At 52.0% G+C, this 27,326-nt stretch overlaps 1 protein-coding gene across 1 annotated transcript in view; it reads right to left on the bottom strand.

Annotated features, from left to right (window-relative positions):
- MDGA2 (MAM domain containing glycosylphosphatidylinositol anchor 2) overlaps nucleotides 1–27,326 on the bottom strand; it is a 713,433-nt gene that overhangs the window by 234,011 nt on the left and 452,096 nt on the right. The window contains exon 8 of the mRNA XM_060261373.1: nucleotides 18,003–18,296. Coding sequence (XP_060117356.1) covers nucleotides 18,003–18,296 — 294 coding nt within the window. The remainder of the gene's footprint in view (nucleotides 1–18,002; nucleotides 18,297–27,326) is intronic.

Raw genomic sequence — 27,326 nt, forward strand, 5'->3', positions numbered from 1 at the left:
TCAATTTTGGGCACCATATTTTAAGAAGGATATAGACAAACTGGAATGGGTCCAGAGGAGGGTGACGAAGATGGTGAGGGGTCTGGAGACGAAGTCCTATGAGGAAAGGTTGAAGGAGCTGGGCATGTTTAGCCTGGAGAGGAGGCGGCTGAGAGGTGATACGATCACCATCTTCAAGTCCTTGAAAAGCTGTCATATAGAGGAGGGTGTGGAATTGTTTTTTGTGGCCCCGGAAGGTAGGATCAGAACCAATGGGTTGGAATTAAATCAAAAGAATTTCTGGCTCAACATTAGGAAGAACTTCCTGACCGTTGGAGAGGTTCCTCAGTGGAACAGGCTTCCTCAAGAGGTGGTGGGTTCTCCTTCCTTGGAGATTTTTAAATAGAGGCTAGATGGCCATCTGAGAGCAATGAAGATCCTGTGAATTTAGGGGGAGGTGTTTGTGGGTTTCCTGCACTGTGCAGAGGGATGGACTAGATTACCCTGGAGGTCCCTTCCAACTCTTCTATGATTCTAACAGGCTTCTTCTCGGGAGGTGGCGGGCTCTCCTTCCTTGGAGGTTTTTCAACAGAGGCTAGATGGCCATCTGACAGCAATGAGGATCCTATGAGTTTAGGGGGAGGGGTTTGTGAGTTTCCTGCATTCTGCAGGGGGTTGGACTAGATGACCCTAGAGGTCCCTTCCAATTCTATGATTCCTAACCATTAGAGCGGTTCCTCAGTGGAAGAGGCTTCCTTGGGAGGTGGTGGGCTCTCCTTCCTTGGAGGTTTTTAAACAGAGGCTGGATGGCCCTCTGACAGCAATGAAGATCCTGTGAATTTAGGGGGAGGCATTGTGCAGGGGGTTGGACTAGATGGCCCTGGTGGTCCCTTCCAATTCTAGGATTCTAGGATTCTATGAATTTTTGCTTTTCAGCAATTTAAAATGAAAATTCTCAATGCTGCCTGCCTTCTTTCACGGTTGAGACTCTCCAAGCCTTTCCAATAAATCGGAAAGCCCTGCCCTGGAGTGGCACAATCATTGCACCGTTAACATTTGCAAATACCTCCTGGGAGCTGGGCCTGCTCAGGTTGTGTTTGGAGCAAGACCTCGCCAAGGTGGAACTGTTCAATCAATAGCGACTCTGTTCCTGCTATTAGCTCGAGTTGAGAGCTCTTTCCTTGGTGGTTTTCCTCTGGAGCCTTTTTCCCAGACCTTCAAGACCATTAACAAAAGAAGGCCATTAACTCATTAAGACCTGGCACACGGATAGGGTTGCCAATCCCCAGGTGGGGGCAGGGGATCCCCGCCCCCCCACCCGGTTTGGAGGCCCTCCCCCCGCTTCAGGTTCGTCAGAAAGTGGGGGAAGGGGAGGGAAATGTCTGCTGGGAACTCCATTATTCCCCATGGAGACTTATTCCCATAGAAAATAATGGGGAATTGATCCGCAGGTATCTGGGGCTCTGGGGGAGCTGTTTTTTGAGGTAGAGGCACCAATCCTTCAGCATAGCATCAGTACCTCTCCCCAAAATACCCCTAAAGTTTCAAAAAGATTGGACTATGGGGTCCAATTCTATGAGCCCCATAATAAGGTGCCCCTATCCTTCATTATTTCTTATGGAAGGAAGGCATTTAAAAAGGTGTGCGGTCCCTTTCAATGTGATGGCCAGAACTCTCTTTGGAGTACAATTATGCTTGTCATAACCTTGCTCCTGGCTCCACCCCCAAAGTCTCCTGGCTCCACCCGCAATGTCTCCTGGCTCCACCCCCAAAGTCTCCTGGCTCCGCCCCCAAAGTCCCCAGATATTTCTTGAATCGGACTTGGCAACCCTACACACTGAAAACCAGGGAAGGCCAGACTCTATCACAACACTGAAGATGTTTCAACTCCAGGGGTGGAATTCTAGCAGGAGCTCCTTTGCATATTAGGCCACACCCCCTGGTTTAGCCAATCCTCCAAGAGCTGACAAGGCCTTTTTTTTTGTAAGCTCTTGGAGGATTGGCTACATCAGGGGTGTGTGGCCTAATATGCAAATGAGCTCCTGCTAGAATCCCACCCCTGTCCACAAGAATCATGTAGCGTCAGGGCCGGATCTAGGGGGCAGAGGGGTGTACTTGCCCCGGGCGCTGACAGAGGGGAGGCGCCAAATTGGGTATAGAGTCCATTGTATTCCATAAGACCATAAGATAAAATGGCCCAAAAGCGGGTGTCATTTTTTAAATTTTGCCCCCCCCCCTTAGAAAACGTGTCGATCCGGTCCTTTGTGGCACTATAGCAGCAGCCCCCAACCTGTTTGAGCCTGAGATCACCTCTGGAATTCTGACACTAAACGGTGGGCGTAACCACAAAATGGCTGCCAGAAAAGGCAGAGCCAACCACAAAATGGCTGCCATAAGAGGCAGAGTCAATCACAAAATGGCTGCCAGAGAGGCAGAACCAGCCAGGAAATCCCTCAGAATGAGGTCATGCATACTAACTAAGAGGACTAATAGTAACTTTTTGACATTCCACACAGAAGAACATATTGTTTAAAAACAGGACATTTTTTGTAGCAGGAACTCCTTTGTATATTTGGCCACACCCCCTAATATAGTCAATCTTCCAAGATTTCACAGGGCCTACTGTATGCTCCAGGAGGATTGGCTACATCAGGGGGTTGTGGCCTAGCAGGGGTGGAATTCTAGCAGGAGCTCCTTTGCATATTAGGCCACGCACCCCTGATGTAGCCAATCCTCCTGGAGCTTACAAAAAAAAGCCTAGTAAGCTCTTGGAGGATTGGCTACATCGGGGTGTGTGTGGCCAAATATGCAAAGGAGCTCCTGCTAGAATTCCACCTCTGCTCAACCCTACAATAAACATGCTTGACTACACCAGAGGACAGCGTTCAAGGAGATCCGAACTTGCTAGAAAAGTGGGCGGAAGTGAGCAAGATGCAATTTAACGAGGATAAGGGCCGAGTTCTACCTCTCGGTAACAAAAATGGGAAACACGCATACTGGAGGGGGGGGATACACTTCTGGGTGACAGCGTGTGTGAACAAGTTCTTGAAGTACTGGCGGACTGTAAGTTAAATATGAGCAGCCAGTGTGATGCAGCGGCAAAAAAGGCAAATGCCATCTTGGGGTGTGTACGGTACAGGTCCTCGGGTGCGTGGCACCCCAGGCAGGCTCCCTGCCCGCTGCCTCCACAGCTGCCCTCTCTCCCTCTGCAGCTCCACAACACAGTGCCGTGCTCCATCCCCCCACATCTCTTGATCAGAGGAGCGCGCAGAGACGAGGCTCGGCCCTATTTATTAAATTATTACCATAAATTTCTATCCCGCCCTCCCCGCAAGCAGACTCAGGGTGGCTAACAGTCAGTTCAGATATCTATATTTACAATTTAAAACCAATAGAGTCAGTTTGTTGTGGAGAGCCAGTTTGATATAGTGGTTAAGTGTGCGGACTCTTTTCTGGGAGAACCGGATTTGATTCCCCCCTACTCCACTTGTACCTGCTGGAATGGCCTTGGGTCAGCCACAGCTCTCTTATCTGGAAGAACCGGGTTTGATTCCCCACTCCTCCACTTGCACCTGCTGGGATGGCCTTGGGTCAGCCATAGCTCTGGCAGAGGTTGTCCTTGAAAGGGCAGCTGCTGTGAGAGCCCTCACCAGCCCCACCCACCTCACAGGGTGTCTATTGTGGGGGAGTAAGATACAGGAGATTGTGAGCCGATCTGAGACTCTTCAGAGGATAGGGCGGGATATAAATGCAATATCTTTTTTTTCTTCTTCAATAAAATCCAATTCCAATTAAAATATTCTATAGTCCATACAACTTCAGTATAGGCGGGCTCTTCCCTCAAGGTGATCATATAGTGATTGCAGCTATTTAGTGAGCTATGGCTGACCCAAGGCCATTCCAGCAGCTGCAAGTGGAGGAGTGGGGAATCAAACCTTGTTCTCCCAGATAAGAGCAGCCGTCCTCTCCTGGCTTAGATGTTAAAGGCTTGTCGGAATAGTTCAGCTATGCAGGCCCTGCAGAAAGTAGAGAGATCCCGCAGGACCCTTACGGCCTCCAGGAGGGAATTCCACATTCCTGGTGCTGCCACCGAGAAGGCCCTACCACCTTCGACTTGGCTAGAATCGGATTGTTCTTTGAAGAGAGCGCTGGAGGAGGGGGAGTGAAGCGGAGAGTGAGTATAAATGGGCAGTCTTCGCAGTGAAGGACGGTAAGCAGTGGAGTGCCACAGGGCTCAGTACTTCTCAGAGTGTTGGACTGGAGGGGCCATTGGCCTGATCCAACATGGCTTCTCTTATGTTCTTATGTGACACAGAGTGTTGGACTGGAGGGGCCATTGGCCTGATCCAACATGGCTTCTCTTATGTTCTTATGTGACACAGAGTGTTGGACTGGAGGGGCCATTGGCCTGATCCAACATGGCTTCTTATGTGACACAGAGTGTTGGACTGCAGGGGCCATTGGCCTGATCCAACAGGGCTTCTCTTATGTTCTTATGTGACACAGAGTGCTGGACTGGAGGGGCAATTGGCCTGATCCAACAGGGCTTCTCTTATGTTCTTATGTGTCACGGCTGGGGCCGGGTCAGGCAAAGTCCAGAGGCAGTCCGAGGTCTGTAGCCAGTAAGCAGGAGGGTCCGAGGCGCCAAATCCGAATCACTGTAGAAGTATCGCAGGTCTGAGGTCCAGAAGCCGAGGTCAGGGAGTCCAGAAGTCCAAAGCCAAAGTCAGGGAGTCAGGAACCAAAGTCAAGCCGGAGTGGATGCTAGAATGTCAGGGAGATGACTAGTTGCTTCCACAAAGCTTCCTCCCAAAGCCCACAGCTATATAGCCCTCTGCTGGCTGTTGCCCGTTTGGGCTAATTGCTGGCTCAGGGAGGCAGCCAGGATCCTGTTACCACTCAAGCATCCTTGCTCTTAGAAGGGCCAGAATCCTCTCAGAACTCAGGGCTCAGGGAGCGTCTTGCTTGTGAGCGTGCCGCCCTCCTCCGATCCCTGAGGTCCTGCCGGAGGCGGTCACGCACACGAGCCACCCGAGAGGGCGAGGCAGGGGGGCTGGGATCTTCTCCAGCAGGAGGCAGGGGCACTGGTGCAGGTGGCAGGGGCACAGTTTCCTCATCAGACTCAACTTCCTCTGAAGGGTCCCCAGCAGCCATGACACTATCCCCCCCCCCAGGGCCCCCCTCCGTCGAGGGACCTGGAAGGTCGGGGTGGTCGTTGTGGAACTGGTGCACCAAGTCCGGGGCATGAAGATTGTCCTCGGGCTCCCAAGACCGGTCTTCTGGGCCGTATCCCTCCCAGTCCACCAGGTACTGGAGGCCTCCACGATGGTACCGGGAGTCCAGGATCTGGCGCACCTCATATTCTTCCTCGTCATCCACCAACACTGGTGGTGGCGGCGGTGGGGAAGGAGTCCGAGCTGGGTCAGGGGGTGCAGCCGGAACAAGGAGGGAGCGATGAAACACGGGGTGAATGCGGAGGTGGGGTGGCAACTGGAGCCTGAAGGCGACGGGGTTTATTTGTTCAACGACGGGGTAGGGTCCAATGAACCGTGCATCCAGCTTGTGAGACCGACCAGGCCGGCGCAGGTAGCGAGTTGAGAGCCACACCTGATCCCCCGGCTGCACTGGAGGGCCTTCTTGCCTCTTTCGGTCCGCAGCCCGTTTATATGCCTCCTTGGCTTGCTGTAGCTGCTCTCGGAGCAAGTCTTGGCTGGCACGGAGTTCTTGCAGGTAGGCATCGACGGCGGGGACATTCGTGGGTGGTAGGATCGCTGGGAAGAACCGAGGGTGGTACCCGTAGGTTGCAGCAAACGGGGTCATTTGGGTGGATGAATGGACCGCGTTGTTGTATGCAAACTCCGCTAGGGGCAATAGAGTGGTCCAGTCATCCTGCTGGTAACAGGTGTAACAGCGGAGATATTGCTCTAGCGTGGCATTGGTGCGCTCTGTCTGGCCATCTGTCTGTGGGTGGTAGGCCGAGGACAGGTGCACTCGAGTACCCAGGCTGGAATGGAGGGCTTGCCAGAACCGAGAGGAGAACTGAGGGCCCCGATCGGAGATCAGATGGGCTGGGAGTCCATGCAGACGAAAGATGTGTTGCAGGTAAAGCTGGGCCGTCTCCTGAGCTGTGGGGAGTTTCGGGCACGGAACAAAGTGGGCCATCTTGGTAAATAGGTCGACGACCACCCAGATACAAGTCTGACCCTTGGAGCGGGGAAGTTCCGTGATGAAGTCCATCGAGATGGTATCCCAGGGTCCTGAAGATGTGGGCAAGGGCTGCAGCAACCCTGAGGGTTTGGCTGGGATGTCTTTGGCCCGTCGGCAGACGTCACAGGAGCTGACATAGCGGGCAACATCAGCGCGAACTCGTGGCCACCAGAATTCCCTTGTCAGCAAGTGGGTGGTCTTATGCTGTCCAAAGTGCCCGGCGGGTAACGAGTCGTGGGTCAGGTGTAGCACTTCTGCCCGCAAGGGCCCGGGCGGCACATAGAGGCGTTCGCGGTGTAGCAAGAGGCCGCCTCGAGTCGTGAATTCCCCTGTTGGGTCATCTTGGAGAGCCTGGAGGTGTTGCTGGACCCAGGGATCATTGGCCTGGCTAGCCCGAATGTCCTCCACGAGTGCTGGTGAAGTGGAGGTGGCTGCAAATACTGAGGGCGGCAGGATTGGAGCAGCGGGCGCGGTCTCAGTTGAGGCAGGGGCGTATTCCGGTTTCCGGGAGAGCGCGTCTGCTTTCCGGTTCTGGGTATGGGGGATGTAGGAGATCCGGAAGTCGAAGCGAGAGAAGAATAGGGACCACCGGATCTGGCGCTGGTTGAGACGGCGGGTGGTCTGGAGGTGTTCCAAGTTCCGGTGATCGGTGAGCACTTGAACAGGGTGGCGAGCCCCTTCGAGGTAATGTCGCCAAACCTCAAACGCCGCCTTGATCGCGAGCAACTCCCTCTCCCAGATGGTATAGTTCCTCTCTGCAGCAGTGAGCTGCCGCGAGTAATAGGCGCAGGGCTGTAGTGGCTGGGACGGCTCCTCGCGCTGGGACAGCACTGCTCCCAGGGCCACGTTGGAGGCATCAGCTTCCACCGTAAAGGGAAGCTGGGGGTCGGGGTATCTCAGGAGTGGCCCGGTGGCAAAGCGAGTCTTCAGGGTGGAGAAGGCGTTATCGGCCTCTGGGGACCAGTGGAAGGGTTCTTTGGGGCGGAGTAGTTGAGTCAGGGGTGTGGTCAGGGATGCGTAGGCCGGGATGAATTGCCGATAGTAGTTGGCAAAACCGAGGAACCGCTGCAGGTCTTTGCGATTCTGAGGAGCCTGCCAGGTCAGGACCGCTTCTACTTTTTTCGGGTCCATGAGGATCCCCTGCGGTGACACGATGTGCCCAAGGAACTCGACGGAGCGCAGGTCGAAGTCGCACTTCTCCAGCTTGGCGTAGAGACCATGGGCTCGTAGGCGCTGCAGGACCTGGCGGACGTGCTCGGCGTGCTGGGCAGGATTGCGGGAGTAAATTAAGATGTCATCCAGGTATATGATCGCGAAGCGGTCGAGCAGGTCCCGGAATATGTCATTCATGAACCTCTGGAAGACAGCGGGGGCATTGGTCAGTCCGAAGGGCATTACCAGGTGCTCGTACTGCCCGTATCGGGTCCCAAACGCGGTCTTCCATTCGTCTCCGGGCCGTATGCGCACCAAATTGTACGCTCCACGGAGGTCCAGCTTGGTGTAGATTTGGGCCCCCTTTAGGCGATCCAAGAGTTCAGGGATCAGTGGTAGAGGGTACCGGTCGCGGATGGTGATCTTGTTCAGGGCCCGGTAGTCATTGCACAGCCGGAGCTCCCCACTTTTCTTCTTCACGAAGAGCACTGGAGCAGATAGGGGAGAGGTTGAGGGTCGGATGAATCCGCGTTTCAGGTTCTTGTCCAGGAAGTCTCGCAGAGCTGCCAACTCCGGCTCCGACATTGGGTACAGACGCCCCACCGGGAGTGGTGCCCCAGGTACCAAATCAATGGCACAGTCGTAGGGCCGGTGAGGGGGAAGCTGATCAGCTCCTGTCTCTTCGAAGACATCAGCAAAGTCCACATACTTCTGAGGGAGCTGAGGACCACCACTCGGGATGCCAGCTGCTAGAGTGGTGGGAGGAGTCAGATGGGGGCATGGGTCTCGGAAGCGTAGTTCCTGCTGGGCCCAGTCCACGATGGGGTTGTGCAGCTTCAGCCAGGAAAGGCCTAGAATCAGCGGGAAGCGAGGCATGCGGGCGACATCAAACTGCAGCTGTTCTTGGTGCTGCTGGACGTGGAAGGTGATGGGACAGGTCTCCTGGGTGACGGGGCCAGAACGGAGGAGGCGCCCGTCAATAGCCTCCACCAGCGACGGAATCCCTTTTGTCTGCACAGGGATCTGGTGCTGCTTCACAAAGGCGGCATCTATAAAACAGTGGGCCGCTCCCGAGTCCAGCATGGCATACACGAACAGCCAGCGTTCGTCAGGCAGACGGAGTTTGACTGGTAGCAGGAATGGCCCTGGGGTATCAGCCCGCTGTTCGGAGGACCCAGCTAGTCGCCCCAGGCTGGGGGGTCCACTTACGCCTGGGGCTGCCCTTTTGGCGGCGGTGGCAGCGAAGGTCCAGGTATCCGATGCTTAGCAGGGCAGCCAGAGGCATAGTGGCCTGCCGTGCCGCAGTAGAGGCACAGATTCTGCGTGCGGCGTCTGGTCTTTTCCTCTGGGGTCAGGCGGGGTCGAGCAGCTCCAAGCTGCATAGGCTCATCCTTGGTGCTGGTACTAGCTGGGGACGGGCGAGGAGCCAGGTAGCACGGCGCAGGGAGCTGGCGCCCTCTGGTCTTGGCTTGGCGGCGACTTTCCAGGCGGCCATCGATGCGGAGGCAGAGGGTGATAAGTTCTTGGAGCGTGGGTGGCTGCTCCACCCTGGCCAGTTCATCCAGGACCTCCTCTGCCAACCCCTCAGTAAACTGGTCCATCTGGGCAGCCTCATTCCACGCCAAGTCCTGGGTCAGGAGCTTGAATTCAGTGGCATATTGAGCCACCGAGGAGTTGCCTTGTTTCAGTGCCCTGATCTTCCGGTTGGCTGTGGCTGCTTGGACTGGGTTTGAGAAAGCAGCAGACAGGTGGGCCTCAAACCCCTGGTAATCAGTCAGTAGGGGAGAGGACGCGACCAGTAAGGGTGTGGCCCATTTGGCCGCCTGCCCCTTTAACAGACTGATGACGAAACACACCTTGGTTTTGTCATTGAGGAAGTCCCGTGCTCTCAGTTCAAAGTACAGCCGACACTGTGCTAGGAAGGCAGGAAATTCTTCCACGGCACCCCCAAATCTGTCAGGTGGGGGAACTGGGCACTTGGCTGGAGCACTGGCCGCAGGTTGTTGCTGCAAGTGCACTACTGCCTGTGTTAGCTGCTGTACCTGGGCTTGGAGCGCAGCCAGTAGTTCTGTGGTTTCACTTGCTTCAGCATCCATCCTGTGGAGTGGGTGTTTGTCGGTGGAAGCAATCTGTCACGGCTGGGGCCGGGTCAGGCAAAGTCCAGAGGCAGTCCGAGGTCTGTAGCCAGTAAGCAGGAGGGTCCGAGGCGCCAAATCCGAATCACTGTAGAAGTATCGCAGGTCTGAGGTCCAGAAGCCGAGGTCAGGGAGTCCAGAAGTCCAAAGCCAAAGTCAGGGAGTCAGGAACCAAAGTCAAGCCGGAGTGGATGCTAGAATGTCAGGGAGATGACTAGTTGCTTCCACAAAGCTTCCTCCCAAAGCCCACAGCTATATAGCCCTCTGCTGGCTGTTGCCCGTTTGGGCTAATTGCTGGCTCAGGGAGGCAGCCAGGATCCTGTTACCACTCAAGCATCCTTGCTCTTAGAAGGGCCAGAATCCTCTCAGAACTCAGGGCTCAGGGAGCGTCTTGCTTGTGAGCGTGCCGCCCTCCTCCGATCCCTGAGGTCCTGCCGGAGGCGGTCACGCACACGAGCCACCCGAGAGGGCGAGGCAGGGGGGCTGGGATCTTCTCCAGCAGGAGGCAGGGGCACTGGTGCAGGTGGCAGGGGCACAGTTTCCTCATCAGACTCAACTTCCTCTGAAGGGTCCCCAGCAGCCATGACATTATGTGACACAGAGTGTTGGACTGGAAAGGCCATTGGCCTGATCCAACAGGGCTTCTCTTATGTTCTTATGTGACACAGAGTGTTGGACTGTAGGGGCCATTGGCCTGATCCAACAGGGCTTCTCTTATGTTCTTATGTGACACAGAGTGTTGGACTGGAGGGGCCATTGGCCTGATCCAACATGGCTTCTCTTGTGTTCTTATGTGACACAGAGTGTTGGACTGGAGGGGCCATTGGCCTGATCCAACATGGCTTCTCTTATGTTCTTATGTGACACAGAGTGTTGGACTGGAGGGGCCATTGGCCTGATCCAACATGGCTTCTCTTATATTCTTATGAAGCCTTGCTTCTGACTCCACCCCAAGGTCTCCAGACTCCACCCCCAAAGTCTCCTGGCTCCACCCACAAAAGTCCCCAGATCTTTCTTGAATTGGACTTGGCAACCCTAGCTTTGCAACTGGACCGCAACCTCACCCTTCATCCACGACCGGCCACTCCTGAAATCAAACCAGAACGCCCTCCTCTGAAATTCCACAATCAGCCACGCGAGGCAAGTCACCTTAGGAGATATTTGCTAAGATCCTTGCCCTACGACTCTACTCAGCCATGAATGTCTAAACAATATTTTTTTATGAAGCACCAACGTGAAAGGATGGCATATCAGGCACAGGTAGGGTTGCCAATCCCCAGGTGGGGGCAGGGGATCCCCTGGTTTGGAGGCCCTCCCCCCGCAGGGTCATCAGAAAGCAGGGGGAGGGGATGGAAATGTCTGCTGGGAACTCCATTATTCCCTATGGAGACATTCCCATAGAAAATAATGGAGAATTGATCTGCAGGTATCTGGGGCTCTGGAGGACTTGTTTTTTGAGGTAGAGGCACCAAACTTTCAGCATAGTATCTAGTGCCTTTCCCCAAGGCACCCTCCAAGTTTCAAAATGATTGGACCGGGGGGCCCAATTCTAAGAGCCCCAAAAGAAGGTGCCCCTATCCTTCATTATTTCCTATGGAAGGAAGGCATTGAAAAGGTGTGCTGTCCCTTTAAATGTGAGGGCCGGAACTCCCTTGGAGTTCAGTGATGCTTGTCACACCCTTGTTCCTGGCTCCGCCCCCAATGTCTCCTGGCTCCTCCCCCAAGGTCTCCTGGCTCCACCCCCAAAGCCCCCAGCTATTTCTTGAATTGGACTTGGCAACCGTAGGCACAGGCGGTAGCTTCTGCAATAACTTCACCTCCTGCCCCCTTTGAGAATTCTTGCTTGATAAGTTGCGGGGCGCAAACGCCCGGTTACGCGGCGCCTGGTGGCATTTGTATGCATGAGGCGTCCTTTCCGGAGCCGCTAACGGTGGGTACCTGAAACTGCTGTTGCCGATGACTCCTTCCTCATCTTCTTGTTTCATTAAGGCTGCTGCCAGCAGGGAAAGGGGGGGAAGGAAACGACGGAGGCGGGAGACCCGTAGAGGTGCTTCATTAGAAGAAAGAAACAAACAAGCGCACAAAAGCTCTCCTTCCTCTAGGATGGCAAAGGGCACAACCCGCCAGGGAAATTCTCCTTCCGAGCAAATAAGGCGAAGGCCTTTCTGCGTGGAAAGCAGGTGCCGCCTCTCTCCCTCTCTGTGGCCGTAGCTAATCTGAAAAACGACACGGGCGTAGAGCGGCAAGGAAGCTTCTGGCAGCGAGGCCCGAGAGCATTATTCCGGACGCCTCAAGGGGCAGCCGGAGAAAGCCACGCGGTCCCCAAAGCGACATCTTAAAGGGGATCCCCTCAGAGGCGTCAAAGAAACTGCGAAGATGCCAGGGGGCGGGCGCACCCACGAGACCCACATCACAGCAAGCGCCTGAAGAGCGACAACAAAACCAGTATTTGTTCAGTGACGTCAGCACACCTGGCTCTGCAGAGAACAGTACAAGGAAAGGAGGGGGGGACAGCTCTGCCCCAAAGAGCTTACCCAGTAATATTTGAAACTGGGGAAGCAAGCACCCTCATGCCTGCCAAAGATGAGCTCACAATAGGAGTTTTTTCAGGGGGCAGGGGGACCTAGGAGCAGTCCCAGCCCTTCCACTTTGGCATCTGCCCTGGGGGGCGCCAGATTGGACACCCTCAGTGACGGGCAGAGACCTTCCCTGCTCCTTCCCTTGCCTTGCCCGCAACCTTTTTCGCTTGCCCGCCACCTCCCTACCTTGCCTGCTGCCTTTCCCGCCTTCCTCATTGCCCGCCCACAGCTTTCCCTGCTCACCCCCCCACCAGCTCGCCTGCTGCCTTCCTTGCTTGCCGACTGTCTTCCCCCCGTCCTCACTGCTTGCCCGCGGTCTTCCTCGTTCACCCGCAGCCTTCCCTGCCTTCCTCTCTGCTCACCCGCAGCCTGTGGGGGGGGGCAGGCCTGCCTAGGGCGCTGGGTGAGCTAGGGCCGGCCCTGCCTAGGAGGGACTTTCTCAATTGTTTTTGCTGGAATTAAAGATCCAGGTGGGTAGCTATGCCGGTCTGAAGCAGGGCTGGCCGAACTGTGGCTCTTTCACACACATTGCGGGGCTCTCAAAGCCCTCACTGCCTGCAGTGTTGGCTGGCGGCTTGGAGAATGGATCTAAAGTTACAGTTGCTTTCTTCCCACCTCTCATTTTCCTTCCTTCCTTCCTTCCTTCCGTCTTGAATAGGGTTGCCAAGTCCAATTCAAGAAATATCCGGGGTCTTTGGGGCTGGAGCCAGGAGACTTTGGGGGTGGAGCCAGGAGACATTGGGGGTGGAGCCAAGATCAAGGCTGTGACAAGCATCCACGAACTCCAAAGGGAGTTCTGGCCATCACGTTTAAAGGGACGGCACACCTTTTCAATGCCTTCCTTCCATAGGAGATAATGAAGGATAGGGGCACCTTCTTTTGGGGCTCATAGAATTGAACCCCCTGGTCCAATCTTTTTGAAACTTGGGAGGTGTTTTGGGGAGAGGCACTAGATGCTATACTGAAAATTTGGTGCCTCTACCCCCCAAAACAGCCCCTTGAGAGCCCCAGATACCCGCGGATCAATTCTCCATGATTTTCTATGGGGATAGATCTTCATAGGGAATAACAGAGTTCCCAGCAGACATTTCCCTCCCCTACCCCGCTTTCTGACAACCCCAAAGCGGGGGGGGGAGGGCCTCCAAACCGGGGGATCCCCTGCCCCCACCTGGGTATTGGCAACCCTAGTCTTGAAGGTAGCTTGGAGAATGCATTTAAAGTTAAAGTTACTTTCTTTCCATCTCTCCCTCATCCATCCATTCATCATCTGTCTTCCTTCCTTCCTTCCTTCCTTCCTTCCTTCCTTCCTTCCTTCCTTCCTTCCTTCCTTCCTTCCTTCCTTCCTTCCTTCCTTCCTTCCTTCCTTCCTTCCTTCCTTCCTTCCTTCCTTCCTTCCTTCCTCCCTCCCTCCCTCCCTCCCTGCAGCTCTCAAACATTTGACGTTTATTCTCTGTGGCTCTTACTTTAAGCAAGTTTGGCCACTTCTGGTCTGAAGCAAGAGAACAAAAGTTTGAATCCAGTGGTAACGTTAAGACCAACAAAGTTTTATTCTGGGCATAAGCACTTGTGTGCACGCGCACTTATTCAGATACAAAGAAACAGACTTCCACAACCTTTACATATAGGTAGAGGGGGAGGAGGGGGGGAGTAACTGCCAGGAGAAGGTAGTTAGAGTCAAGATGCATAAATAACTGGGTGATAAGTCTAGCAAAGAGTGGATTAAAACAGTTGCTAACACCGGGGAGTTGCGGGGAATTAGCATACAAATACGAGAACGCCGCCTATTGTAAAAAATCCCCACTGCTTGGCTATAGGGAAGAAAGGAGACAGCCTTACTGGCAAAGAAGAATTTCTCTGCCATGCTGCCGCTGAGAATTAAAAAGCGTTTTCTGGAATTAGAAAGCATCAGCTGATACAGAAGCTCAGGTTTTTAGCTGCTAAACAACATCGCTTCACACATAGCAGGGGGGGGGGAGAAGAGCAGGAGAGAGCAGATCATGCAAATCATACCCATCGCACACAACATCAGCTAATTGTGTAAAATGACTTTGTTCGGCAAGTGGCAACACCAACAAATACAATGGATTCCTTCTTTTCCAAAGGAGGGTGGTGATTTTCTTTTCAATCCAATAACCACATTTTTGACCTTAAAATCTATGGGATAATGGCGTACAGCTTGTTCTGACAAGTCATCTTTATGTCATTTTTTCCTGACTCATGAGAGCCAGTTTGGCGTAGTGGTTAAGTGTGCGGACTCTTATCTGGGAGAATCGGGTTTGATTCCCCACTCCTCCACTTGCAGCTGCTGGAATGGCCTCGGGTCAGCCAGAGCTCTGGCAGCCCTGTTGCTGGCCCTCCAGAGGAACCGGCTGGCCACTGTGTGAGACAGGATGCTGGACTAGATGGACCATCCCTGGTCTGACCCAGCAGGGCCCTTCTGATGTTCTTCTCAGGGGAAGGCCTCGGCCTCTCTGCCCTGTTGTTGACCCTCCAGAGGAACTGGCTGGCCACTGTGTGAGGCAGGAGGCTGGACTAGATGGACCCTCACTGGTCTGACCCAGCAGGGCCCTTCTGATGTTCTTCTCAGGGGAAGGCCTCAGCCTCTCTGCCCTGTTGTTGGCCCTCCAGAGGAACCGGCTGGCCACTGTGTGAGACAGGATGCTGGACTAGATGGACCATCCCTGGTCTGACCCAGCAGGGCTCTTCTGATGTTCTTCTCAGGGGAAGGCCTCGGCCTCTCTGCCCTGTTGTTGACCCTCCAGAGGAACTGGCTGGCCACTGTGTGAGGCAGGAGGCTGGACTAGATGGACCCTCACTGGTCTGACCCAGCAGGGCCCTTCTGATGTTCTTTTCAGGGGAAGGCCTCAGCCTCTCTGCCCTGTTGCTGGCCCTCCAGAGGAACCGGCTGGCCACTGTGTGAGACAGGATGCTGGACTAGATGGACCCTCCCTGGTCTGACCCAGCAGGGCTCTTCTGATGTTCTTCTCAGGGGAAGGCCTCGGCCTCTCTGCCCTGTTGTTGGCCCTCCAGAGGAACTGGCTGGCCACTGTGTGAGGCAGGAGGCTGGACTAGATGGACCCTCACTGGTCTGACCCAGCAGGGCCCTTCTGATGTTCTTCTCAGGGGAAGGCCTCAGCCTCTCTGCCCTGTTGTTGGCCCTCCAGAGGAACCGGCTGGCCACTGTGTGAGACAGGATGCTGGACTAGATGGACCATCCCTGGTCTGACCCAGCAGGGCCCTTCTGATGTTCTTCTCAGGGGAAGGCCTCGGCCTCTCTGCCCTGTTGTTGACCCTCCAGAGGAACTGGCTGGCCACTGTGTGAGGCAGGAGGCTGGACTAGATGGACCCTCACTGGTCTGACCCAGCAGGGCCCTTCTGATGTTCTTCTCAGGGGAAGGCCTCAGCCTCTCTGCCCTGTTGTTGGCCCTCCAGAGGAACCGGCTGGCCACTGTGTGAGACAGGATGCTGGACTAGATGGACCATCCCTGGTCTGACCCAGCAGGGCCCTTCTGATGTTCTTCTCAGGGGAAGGCCTCAGCCTCTCTGCCCTGTTGTTGGCCCTCCAGAGGAACCGGCTGGCCACTGTGTGAGACAGGATGCTGGACTAGATGGACCATCCCTGGTCTGACCCAGCAGGGCCCTTCTGATGTTCTTTTCAGGGGAAGGCCTCAGCCTCTCTGCCCTGTTGCTGGCCCTCCAGAGGAACCGGCTGGCCACTGTGTGAGACAGGATGCTGGACTAGATGGACCCTCCCTGGTCTGACCCAGCAGGGCCCTTCTGATGTTCTTCTCAGGGGAAGGCCTCGGCCTCTCTGCCCTGTTGTTGACCCTCCAGAGGAACTGGCTGGCCACTGTGTGAGGCAGGAGGCTGGACTAGATGGACCCTCACTGGTCTGACCCAGCAGGGCCCTTCTGATGTTCTTCTCAGGGGAAGGCCTCAGCCTCTCTGCCCTGTTGTTGGCCCTCCAGAGGAACCGGCTGGCCACTGTGTGAGACAGGATGCTGGACTAGATGGACCATCCCTGGTCTGACCCAGCAGGGCTCTTCTGATGTTCTTCTCAGGGGAAGACCTCGGCCTCTCTGCCCTGTTGTTGACCCTCCAGAGGAACTGGCTGGTCACTGTGTGAGACAGGAGGCTAGACTAGATGGACCCTCCCTGGTCTGATCCAGCAGGGCTCTTTCTAATGTTCCTTTGCATTAAGTGTAATGTCAACAAACCAGTGATCCCAAAGGGGTGGGGAGCAGTGCGCTCATCCCGTCTTAACTTTGCTTGTTTAATCAACACCTGGAGGGTCACATGTCTGTGTGTCTCATGGGGTCTTGAAAGCCAACAAAGCAAAAATTCAGCTACCTGCTGCCTGATTGGCATCTCTCTATCCAGCCATCCACACATCAGCCAGCAGAGTGTATGATCAGAGCACAGGCGATTAGAGCTCTGCTTCGCGGAGCTGAAAGGTAGTTCCTGATTCTCTTCTTCATTTTTTTCCCGAGTTCAAACACGCTCACTCTCCTTGCACCAAGTCATTGTGTCCACTGAGCCTTGCTTTCTTCCCATATGATGCGGAAACACAGCTTCCGGCAGAGAAAGAGCAGGCGCCCGACTTGTGCTTTGGCCTCGGGATATACGGCTTCCTCAAGAAACCAGGACGCTTATGGATGGTATATGACACCTGTTAGACTAGCTAGAACATACTCAGAAATTTGGGGACGTGAAGATCACCCAGGTACCTTCTATCGTCTTTTGTGGTTGTGCAAAAGGCCAAGTCTTACTGGGTGAAAGGACAGACAATGTTGCAAGGGGTTTGGAAAGCAGTGTTACTTGTTAAACTGGAGTTATTTTTTTTATTAAGCATAACCCAACAAGCAGTGGATAAAGATAATACGCATTGAGTGGTACGTATCGTAGCAGTGGCAAGAATAATACGCTAGACGTTGGAAAGAGAAAAAAATGTACCAAGTAAGGAGGAGTTATTAGAGAAAGTTCTGAATATAGCTGAATTAGATATCTTAACGGCCCTTCTGAATGGAAAACCAAGGAAAACAGCAGTAGATAAATGGGATAGACTATAGAGTTGGATACAAGAAACTGGAAGTAGAAAACCTTTTCTGCAAATGAGTTAAAAATGGGTTCAAACTTAAGGTAAAATACAATTGCAAAATGTGAAGTCTGTAAAACTACCTTCCATCTCTGTTTTATGCATATATGTTTGAACTGGTAAGATTTTTTCCCCTTTTTGTGTATATGTCTAGAATTTATAAACTAGAAATACGATGAAAGAAAGAAAGAAAGAAAGAAAGAAAGAAAGAAAGAAAGAAAGAAAGAAAGAAAGAAAGAAAGAAAGAAAGGAAGGAAGGAAGGAAGGAAGGAAGGAAGGAAGGAAGGAAGGAAGGAAGGAAAGAAAAAAGGGAGGGAGAAAGAGAGAAAGAAAGGAAGGAAGGAAGGAAGAAAGAGAGAAAGAAAGAAAGGAAGGAAGAAAGAAAGAAAGAAAGAAAGAAAGAAAGAAAGAGGAAGGAAGGAAGGAAAAGGGAGGGAAGGAGTGAAAGAAAGAAGGGGAAAAAGGAAGAAAGAGAGAGAGAGAGAGAGAAAGAAAGAAAGAAAGAAAGAAAGAAAGAAAGAAAGAAAGAAAGAAAGAAAGAAAGAAAGAAAGAAAGAAAGAAAGAAAGAAAGAAAACCAGGATCCTCAAATCCCAGCAGAGGGATACTGGGTAGTGCTTGGAAGAGAGCTGCACACATTTGCTCAGAAAGGTGAATCACCTCCAGGAGCAACTTTGCATATTAGGCCACACACCCCTCATGTAGCCAATCCTCTTAGAGCTTACCAGGCTCTTTTTTGTACGCTCTTGGAGGACTGGCAACATCAGAGGGGTGTGGCCTAATATGCAAAGGAGCTCCTGCTAGAACCCTACCCCGAGCACCTCACAGCTACAAGAGAGAACAAGGACCGACTTACACTGAACGATGAGCTGCACGAGGGCTTCTCTCGGCTTGACGTTGAATCCATTGTATTGGCTGGTCTGGCAGCGGTAGGTGCCCGTCATCTCCCGCGAGACGTTGACGATCCTCAGGATCCCGTCGTAGCTCTCCATCTGCATGGAGCCGTCGAGCATGGGCACTTCTTTGTCGGCCCGAGACCACAAGATGATGGGTTTAGGCTTCCCGGTCACCTGACACTGCAGTTCCACCGTGTCCCCTTCCCGGGTGACCAAGGGCGACTTCTCTTGCGGAACAGTCAGATTGGGTGGAACTTCAAATGGGTGCAAAAGGGGAGGGGAGAGGAAAGGAAACAAAGAAGGGAAAGAAACAATGTGTGGTCAGTACAGGCGAGTTCTCGTTTCTCACCTTTCTTGTTTCTTTTCGTTGCAATCCACCCTGAGCTCACGCTCGGGGAGGGCGGAATAAAAATCCACTAAAATAAATTCCAGAAATAAAATAAATAAACCTCTCAGGCGGTGTTCCCTCTAAGCTAAGTTCGTGTGAGCTAAGTCTCCGGCTCACACGTTTTTTTGTCCTAGCTCAGGATGGCCCCCAGAGCAAACTCATTTAGGCAGCCGCTAACAACTGAGCCCCGGCGGAAGCTGGGTTTTCAGGTAGCCGGCTCGAGGCTGACTTGGCCTTCCATCCTTCCGAGGTCGGTAAAATGAGGACCCAGCTTGCTGGGGGGAAAGCGTAGATGACTGGGGAAGGCAATGGCAAACCACCCCGTAAAAAGTCTGCTGTGAAAACGTTGTGAAAGCAACGTCACCCCAGAGTTGGAAATGGCTGGTGCTTGCAGAGGGGACCTTTCCTTTCCTAACAACTTTAGGAGAAGAAGACTGCAGATTTATATCCTACTCTTCTCCCTGAATCAGAAACTCAGAGCGGCTTACAATCTCCTATATCTCCTTCCCCCACAACAGACACCATGTGAAGTAGGTGAAGCTGAGAGAGCTCTGACAGAAGCTGCCCTTTCAAGGACAACTCCTGTGAGAGCTCTGGCTGACCCGAGGCCATTCCAGCAGCTGCAAGTGGAGGAGTGAGGAATCAAACCCGGTTCTCTCAGATAAGAGTCCACACACTTTAATGCCAGTAGCTCACAAATTTAATGCCAGTAGCTGACAAATTTTTGCTGACAAGACTCCACATCTTAGAGGGGGCATTGCTCGCAGCAACTGCAGGCTCTGAAAGCAGGGTCCCAATTCCACAAATGTAAGAACCTCTGGGGGCAAAGGTCAGTTCTTTGGTGGGAAGAAGCTCTTGATTATCACATAAAGCACCAATGAGATGCAAGGAGGGACCTTATTAGCCAGTTTTGTGTAGTGGTGAAGTGTGCGGACTCTTATCTGGGAGAACCGGGTTTGATTCCCCACTCCTCCACTTGCACCTGCTGGAATGGCCTTGGGTCAGCCAGAGCTCTGGTTGTCCTTGAAAGGGCAGCTGCTGGGAGAGCCCTCTCCAGCCCCACCCACCTCACAGGGTGTCTGCTGTGGGGGAGGAAGGCAAAGGAGATTGTGAGCCGCTCTGAGACTCTTGAGTGGAGGGCGGAATATAAATCCAATGTCTTCTCTTCTTCTTCTTCAATGTCTTATTATCGGAATTTATTTTGCTTCTTTACCAAGCATTTTAAAAGGTGCCTAGTACCTTGATTCCAAAGGGCAATTAAAGCCTGTCACGAAACAGCAGCAAACCAGACACAAGCAAAACACCATTTGCCACAAAAGGGGACGTGTACCTACAGAATAGCCAGATACACTCCGGCAAGAGTGTCTGACCCAGAATAAAGAGGGAGAGCGTTTTCTGACACGATGGCCATGCCGCTCCCTCTTTTTCGTTTCTCACAGCACAGCAAGCATTCAGTAGAAGAGAGTAGCAACAACCACACGCACAAAAAAAAACAACCCACTTCTCCATTGAAATGGACGTTTGTTTTGCAGACAAAAAACCCACGGATTCTAAAAAGGGTGTTTTTTTTTTAAAAGATATTTAGTATTCTAAATTATCAGACTGAATAACACTCGCGGTTTGCCAGTGTCTTGTCTGACCCATTAATTATAGCCTAGACATTCACTTTTGTCATCCTGCCCACCGACACAACTTTTCGGGTGCTGTTTTAATAAGCACTTTGAACGGAGAGGGAACTTCACACTTCCCCGCGCCGCCAAAGGCAACCGGGGAACACGGCCCACCCCGAGCGGGATCGTGGGCTCACGGTCTAATAAGCGAGTGACATTTAATTAGCAACTTTCTTTTGTAGATAAAAAGGTCAGTCAAGTGGAGAGCGGCCCACCCTGACACGCCACATCGTAGCCCAAAGAACTCCGAGGGACGCCAATCCCAACCTGTGAGTCACGCTGCCAGGAAACAAGGAGAAAGAAAGAACAATCTCTTCTGGAAGAAAAGCAGCCGCCCCTGAGAGTAGATCGAGGCCGTTGGTCTATGACCCGCCCCCCCCCCAACCCCTTCCTTTCATAAGGGATGTGTGAAGGTGCCTGGAATCGAGCCAGACTAAGGGTGTTTATACGCTCAGTTTGATCCAGAGTTTTAGAGTCTTCAAATCGCCTGCCACCGTTCTGCCTTAATTATTTCCCTTTTACATTTGTGGACTTACTCAGCTCAAAGGTTTGCTCAATTTGTTAATTTTACTATTCTGTGTCGGGGTTTAGATATACTATTAGCAGAGTAACGTGGAGAGAACCACGAATAACAGCCAGGCACACGGTTTAGCTTAAGAATAAAAGTAGTTTACTTTACTAATGAGGAAAAGATTGACTGGGATTTCTAGAAAACAAAAAAGGATTCAATATTCTGTCTAGCTTCTAGGCTACATCTTGACTCTCTCGAGTCCTAACTTCAACTGCATGGAGAGCTAAGGGCTTTGCACGAAGGGCAATAAAACTGACCAAATGGGTCAGCCATAGCTCTTGCAGAAGTTGTCCTTGAAAGGGCAGCTGCTGTGAGAGCCCTCTCCAGCCCCACCCACCTCACAGGGTGTCTGTTGTGGGGGAGGAAGGTAAAGGAGATTGTGAGCCGCTCTGAGACTCTTCGGAGTGGAGGGCGGGATATAAATCCAATATCTTCTTCTTCTTCTTCTTCTTCTGGTTTTCCTTAGACCACCACCCAAATATATGGATTAGCCTATTAGGGCTCTCCCTCAATGGTCACTATGCATATTGACACCTAGCCTTGGCGGGAAGTACGTGCACACGTTCTCATTGGCTCTACCTACTCACTGGCTAAACATCAGCATGCATATACAAACAATTAACTCATGACAACAGGAAGTGAAATTGCATCAGAAACCCAACATTCTGTCACTGTACCATTTTACATTCTAAACCACTGGCCTACCAGATAATTTCACTTCACTATCATTGGTTCTTAAATCTGTTGCATTCCGGGCCACTGCCTACCAGCTATGTTCGGCTCTGCTCAGCTATGTACGGCTTTGCTCACTGTGCCGGATTCCTCGTCTGATGACGTGTGCTTAAGAGCACACGAATGCTGACGTTCTCAATAAAAACTGGTTGTTCTTAAAGGTGAAACTTGACTCCTGCTTTGTTCAACTGCTTCAGACCGACACGGCCGCCCGCTCGGATCTGCTCATTTTGCAAAGCCGAACTTTTATATTGCCTGTTGAAAGCGTTTCAATTCGGGGAGGGGGGGGGTGTCTCTGATCAGAGGGCAGCCGGAATACCAGCGCTTAGTTAAATGTATACGATGGCTTGGAAATGGTGCCAGCGCTGCAAAAACAATACACGTTTAAATTACAAGATGAGGCAAGCAATGATATGTAAACATTTCAAGGGCTGTCAGTTCTCGTGCAAATTACCGCACCTTGTGGCTTTTGGAGGCGTCTTTTAAAACACATGAAAACTTCTACAATGCAAGTTTGAAACGCCTGTAGAGAAATGATCGGATCAAAACGGGTTTCGAGAAAAACGTTGCAGCAGCAGCACCGGAACCCATCTCACCAAAACAAATGTAGATGCTTCTCTGTCTGGGCACAGATACCTGTATGCTTGGTGCTTGGGGGCGACAACAGTGGGGAGGCTTCTGGTGTCCTGGCCCCACTGGAGAGCCAGTTTGGTGTGGTGGTTAAGTGTGCGGACTCTTATCTGGGAGAACCGGGTTTGATTCCCCACTCCTCCACTTGCACCTGCTGGAATGGCCTTGGGTCACCCATAGGTCTGGCAGAGGTTGTCCTTGAAAGGGCAGCTGCTGTGAGAGCCCTCTCCAGCCCCACCCACCTCACAGGGTGACTGTTGTGGGGGAGGAAGGTAAAGGAGATTGTGAGCCACTCTGAGACTCTTCAAAGTGGAGGGTGGGATATAAATCCAGTATCTTCATCTACCTCACAGGGTGTCTGTTGTGGGGGAGGAAGGTAAAGGAGATTGTGAGCTGCTCTGAGATTCTTCAGAGTGGAGGGCGGGATATAAATCCAATATCTTCTTCTTCTTCACTGATGGACCACCTGATGACACCTGGTTTTTCTGGCCACTGTGTGACACAGTGTTGGACTGGAGGGGTCATTGACCTGATCCAACATGGCTTCTCTTATGTTTTTTGTGTCTGGGGCAGTGATGCTCTGTATTCTTGGTGCTCGGGGAGACACAGTGCAAGGGCTTCTAATGTCCTGGCCCCACTAATGGACCTCGTGATGGCACCTGGGGTTTTTTTGACCACTGTGTGACACAGAGTGTTGGACTGGATGGGCCATTTAATCATAGAATCATAGAGCTGGAAGGGACCTCCAGGGTCATCTAGTCCAACAAATACCTAGTCATCTAGTCCAACAAATACCCACAAACACCTACCCCAAATTCACAGAATCTTGGCCTGATCCAACATGGCTTCTCTTACAACTCTCTTGAACCCACCAAGGGATCACTTTGTAGAACAATAGGTGGTGGAGCTCATCCAGGCATTGTTATGGAGCTGCACCTACTATTCAATGGACAAGGTGGGGAGACGGAGGGGGAACCCTCAGAAAGGTTCAGGAGCTGTGCTCCCTCCCCGTCATTTCAAGTGCCAAAAGCAACCTGTTTCTAGAATGGTGGCAGAACTTCACTGGATCTCTCGAAACCCACCATATCTATTCCATCTCGGCATCCAAAGAAAAGTACCATGGAGGAGGTGCGGGGAACGCTTTGCCAAGGGTAATTTCAGTTCAGGCGGGGACTCACTCCATATGAATCACTAAGCAAGTGAATCACCTTTGTGAGTACAAAAGACAGATCAGAGCAGTGTCAACTTTTCATCCCTCTTCGGTTTTTCCGCGGGATGCTCCAGGAGCCGAGAGATCTTGCGGAATCTTCCAGTCGTGAGTCAGAGCTCGTGCTGCCGGTGGCTCAGGCGTGGAATTTAGTGGTGGAAGAGGTAGGAAGGAGGGGGATTCCCCCCCCTGCATACCTGATAAGCATTCCAGCACCCCCAGAAAGCCGCTGATGACTTTCAAATGCGCGTTGAGACAAAACCAGTTTCATTCGAGCGTGCGATGAAGTCACGCATTCAGTACAACTCAATACAGCGCTAGTGCCTGACAGGACACAAAGGAAAATGTGTTCCACTTCAGCTTCTCTCCTCCTCTTCCTCCACCTCCTCACTCTGTTTTCACAGCTCATTCCAGGGCGCTGAATTTAAGAAGAGGCCTCATCCGTCTCTGCCCGAAGAAGCTTATGGAAAGCTTTCAGGTACAGCCACCTGATGGATGCTTCTGCTACATCTCATCGCTCTCCCAAATGAATTCCATGGCCACTAACAATAATGCATGGGCTACTTTCCGCTTCAGAAAGGAACGCCCCATTGCACCAAACGGCCCTCTCGGCTTCCCTCTGGCGAGACGGTCACAAGCGCTCTTCGCCCATTATCCATCCTTCATGAGCACGGCATCCAATACCGCCAACCCCCCTGCCTGCCCAATCCACCCACGCTCCCCTTCACACACTCTGCCTTTTGGCAAGATGGGAGCTGCTCAAGTGATGCGCAGGATCATCGGTCTCCCTCCCATTGTTTAAGAGGTCAACAAAACTCATATATGAACATATGAAGCTGCCTTATACTGAATCAGACCCTTGGTCCATCAAGTCAGTATTGTTTACTCAGACTGGCAGCGGCTCTCCAGGGTCTCAAGCTGAGGATTTTCACACCTATTTGCCTGAACCCTTTTTAGTTGGAGATGCCAGGGATTGAACCTGGGACCTTCTGCTTACCAAGCAGCTGCTCTGCCACTGAGCCACCATCCCTCCATGCTGTGGAGACAACGGCGGCGGGGGGTGGGGGGAGAACAAAACCCTTAGCAAGGCTGTATTTGGAACTGGGTCGCCACTGACTTTCTCCTACTACAAAATCCAAGGTGACTTTAGAGATTCCTGTTGGAAGATGCAAGGCTTTTTTTTGGAACAGGAACTCCTTTGCATATCACAAACACCTCCCCCTAAATTCACAGGATCTTCATTGCTGTCAGATGGCCATCTAGCTTCTGTTTAAAAACCTCCAAGGAAGGAAAGCCCACAACCTCCTGAAGAATCATAGAATTATAGAGTTAGAAGGGACCTCCAGGGTCATCTAGTCCAATCCCTTGCGCAATGCAGGAAACTCACAAACACTTCTCTCTAAATTCACAGAATCCTCATTGCTGTCAGATGGCCATCTAGCCTCTGTTTATAAACCTCCAAGGAAGGAGAGCCCACCACCTCCCAAGGAGGAAGCCTGTTCCACTGAGGAACTGCTCTAACAGTCAGGAAGTTCTTCCTAATGTTGAGCCGGAAACTCTTTTGATTTAATTTCAACCCACTGGTTCTGGTTCTACCTTCTGGGGTCACAGAAAACAATTCCACACCCTCCTCTATAGGACAGCCCTTCAAATACTTGAAGACGGTGATCTGATCACCTCTCAGCCGCCTCTTCTCCAGGCTAAATAGGCCCAGCTCCTTCACCCTTTCCTCATAGGACTCAGTCTCCAGACCCCTCACCATCTTCATCACCCTCCTCTGGACCTATTCCAGCTTGTCTAGATCCTTCTTAAAATGTGGTACCCAAAACTGAACACTGTAAGAAAAGCCCTGGAAGCTCTTGGAGGATTGGTTACATCCCGGGGGTGTAGCCTAATATGCAAAGGAGTTCCTGCTACCAAAAAAAAAGAAAAGCCTTGGGAAGGCAGATCAATAAACTGAAGCATATTACCAACAACTGTGAGGCAGGTGGTGGGTGGAGATGTGAGCAGAGGATGTAGGCTCAGCCGGTTCTGGGTTCCAGTTCTTCCTGACCTGAAATAGCCCAAAGTTTGCACCATCCTGAGTTTGCCCCATGCACTGAGTGAGATGAGCATTTTAAGAACATAAGAGAAGCCATGTTGGATCCGGCCAATGACCCATCCAGTCCAACACTCTGTGTCCCACAGTGGCCAATTTTATATATATATATATATATATACACACACTGTGGCTAATAGCCACTGATGGACCTCTGTTCCATATTTTTATCTAAACCCCTCTTGAAGGTGGCCATGCTTGTGGCCGCCACCACCTCCTGTGGCAGTGAATTCCACATGTTAATCACCCTTTGGGTGAAGAAGTACTTCCTTTTATCCGTTTTAACCTGTCTGCTCAGCAATTTCATCGAATGCCCACGAGTTCTTGTATTGTGAGAAAGGGAGAAAAGTGCTTCTTTCTCTACTTTCTCCATCCCATGCATTATCTTGTAAACCTCTATCACGTCACCCCGCAGTCGACGTTTCTCCAAGCTAAAGAGCCCCAAGCGTTTCAACCTTTCTTCATAGGGAAAGTGCTCCAGCCCTTTAATCATTCTAGTTGCCCTTCTCTGGACTTTCTCCAATGCTATAATATCCTTTTCAAGGTGCGGCGACCAGAACTGCACACAGTACTCCAAATGAGTGTCAAAACACTGTCATAGCACTCCCAGAATCTCGGGTGCTGTAACTGGTATGACATGAGGTGCAGGGAACTGCCACACACTGCTCGTGGGGCTGCCCTTGGAGACTGTTCCGTTGGTTCCAAATGCAGCGGCAGGACCCCCAGACAGCCTGACTCACAGACCCCACACTGCCCATTGCCAGTTTTGTTTTAATGAGCAACCTGACCTGGGCTCCTCATTTCTTTCGGTGCAGGCTTCTAAGTGGCAGCTGCTTTACGGCCTTCCGAGGCTGGGAGGAGGGCATCTTAAGAACAGTGGGTGCCCTCCCCTGAAAAAAGCCTGTGGAAAAACCCTTTTACAGTTGCCAATTCCCAGATGGGAAGAACAACGGGGGAATCACTGCGAGGAGATATGCAAACAACAACAAAAGAAATCTCTGTGATAACGAAGAAACGACCAAACCTTTGAATACCTTTTAAATACGTTTGTATCCTTTTTAAATATAAAATTGCTTCATACGTAATACGTTTGACACAAAAGTTCACATTGACTACCATAAAAAAACAAATCCTTATTAACAGAGCCCATAGTGATTAACTGATGCAGCATACAAGAAGATATTGGATTTATATCCCACCCTCCACTGTGAAGAGTCTCAGAGCGGCTCACAATCTCCTTTCCCTTCCTCCCCCACAACAAACACCCTGTGAGGTAGATGAAGATATTGGATTTATATCCCGCCCTCCACTTCGAAGAGCCTCAGAGCGGCTCACAATCTCCTTTCCCTTCCTCCCCCACAACAGACACCCTGTGAGGTAGATGAAGATATTGGATTTATATCCCACCCTCCACTCCAAAGAGTCTCAGAGCGGCTCACAATCTCCTTTCCCTTCCTCCCCCACAACAGACACCCTGTGAGGTAGATGAAGATATTGGATTTATATCCCGCCCTCCACTCCGAAGAGTCTCAGAGCGGCTCACAATGTCCTTTCCCTTCTTCCCCCACAACAGACACCTTGTGAGGTAGATGAAGATATTGGATTTATATCCCACCCTCCACTCTGAAGAGTCTCAGAGCGGCTCACAATCTGCTTTCCCTCCCCCCCCCCCACAACAGACACCCTGTGAGGTAGATGAAGATATTGGATTTATATCCCGCCCTCCACTCCGAAGAGTCCCAGAGCAGCTCACAATCTCCTTTCCCTTCTTCCCCCACAACAGACACCCTGTGAGGTAGAGGAAGATATTGGATTTATATCCCGCCCTCCACTCCGAAGAGTCTCAGAGCGGCTCACAATCTGCTTTCCCTCCCCTCCCCCCCTCACAACAGACACCCTGTGAGGTAGATGAAGATATTGGATTTATATCCCGCCCTCCACTCCGAAGAGTCTCAGAGCGGCTCACAATCTCCTTTCCCTTCCTCCCC

Source organism: Heteronotia binoei, chromosome 21 (assembly GCF_032191835.1).
Source record: "Heteronotia binoei isolate CCM8104 ecotype False Entrance Well chromosome 21, APGP_CSIRO_Hbin_v1, whole genome shotgun sequence".
In the NCBI taxonomy this organism is placed as follows: Eukaryota; Metazoa; Chordata; class Lepidosauria; order Squamata; family Gekkonidae; genus Heteronotia; species Heteronotia binoei.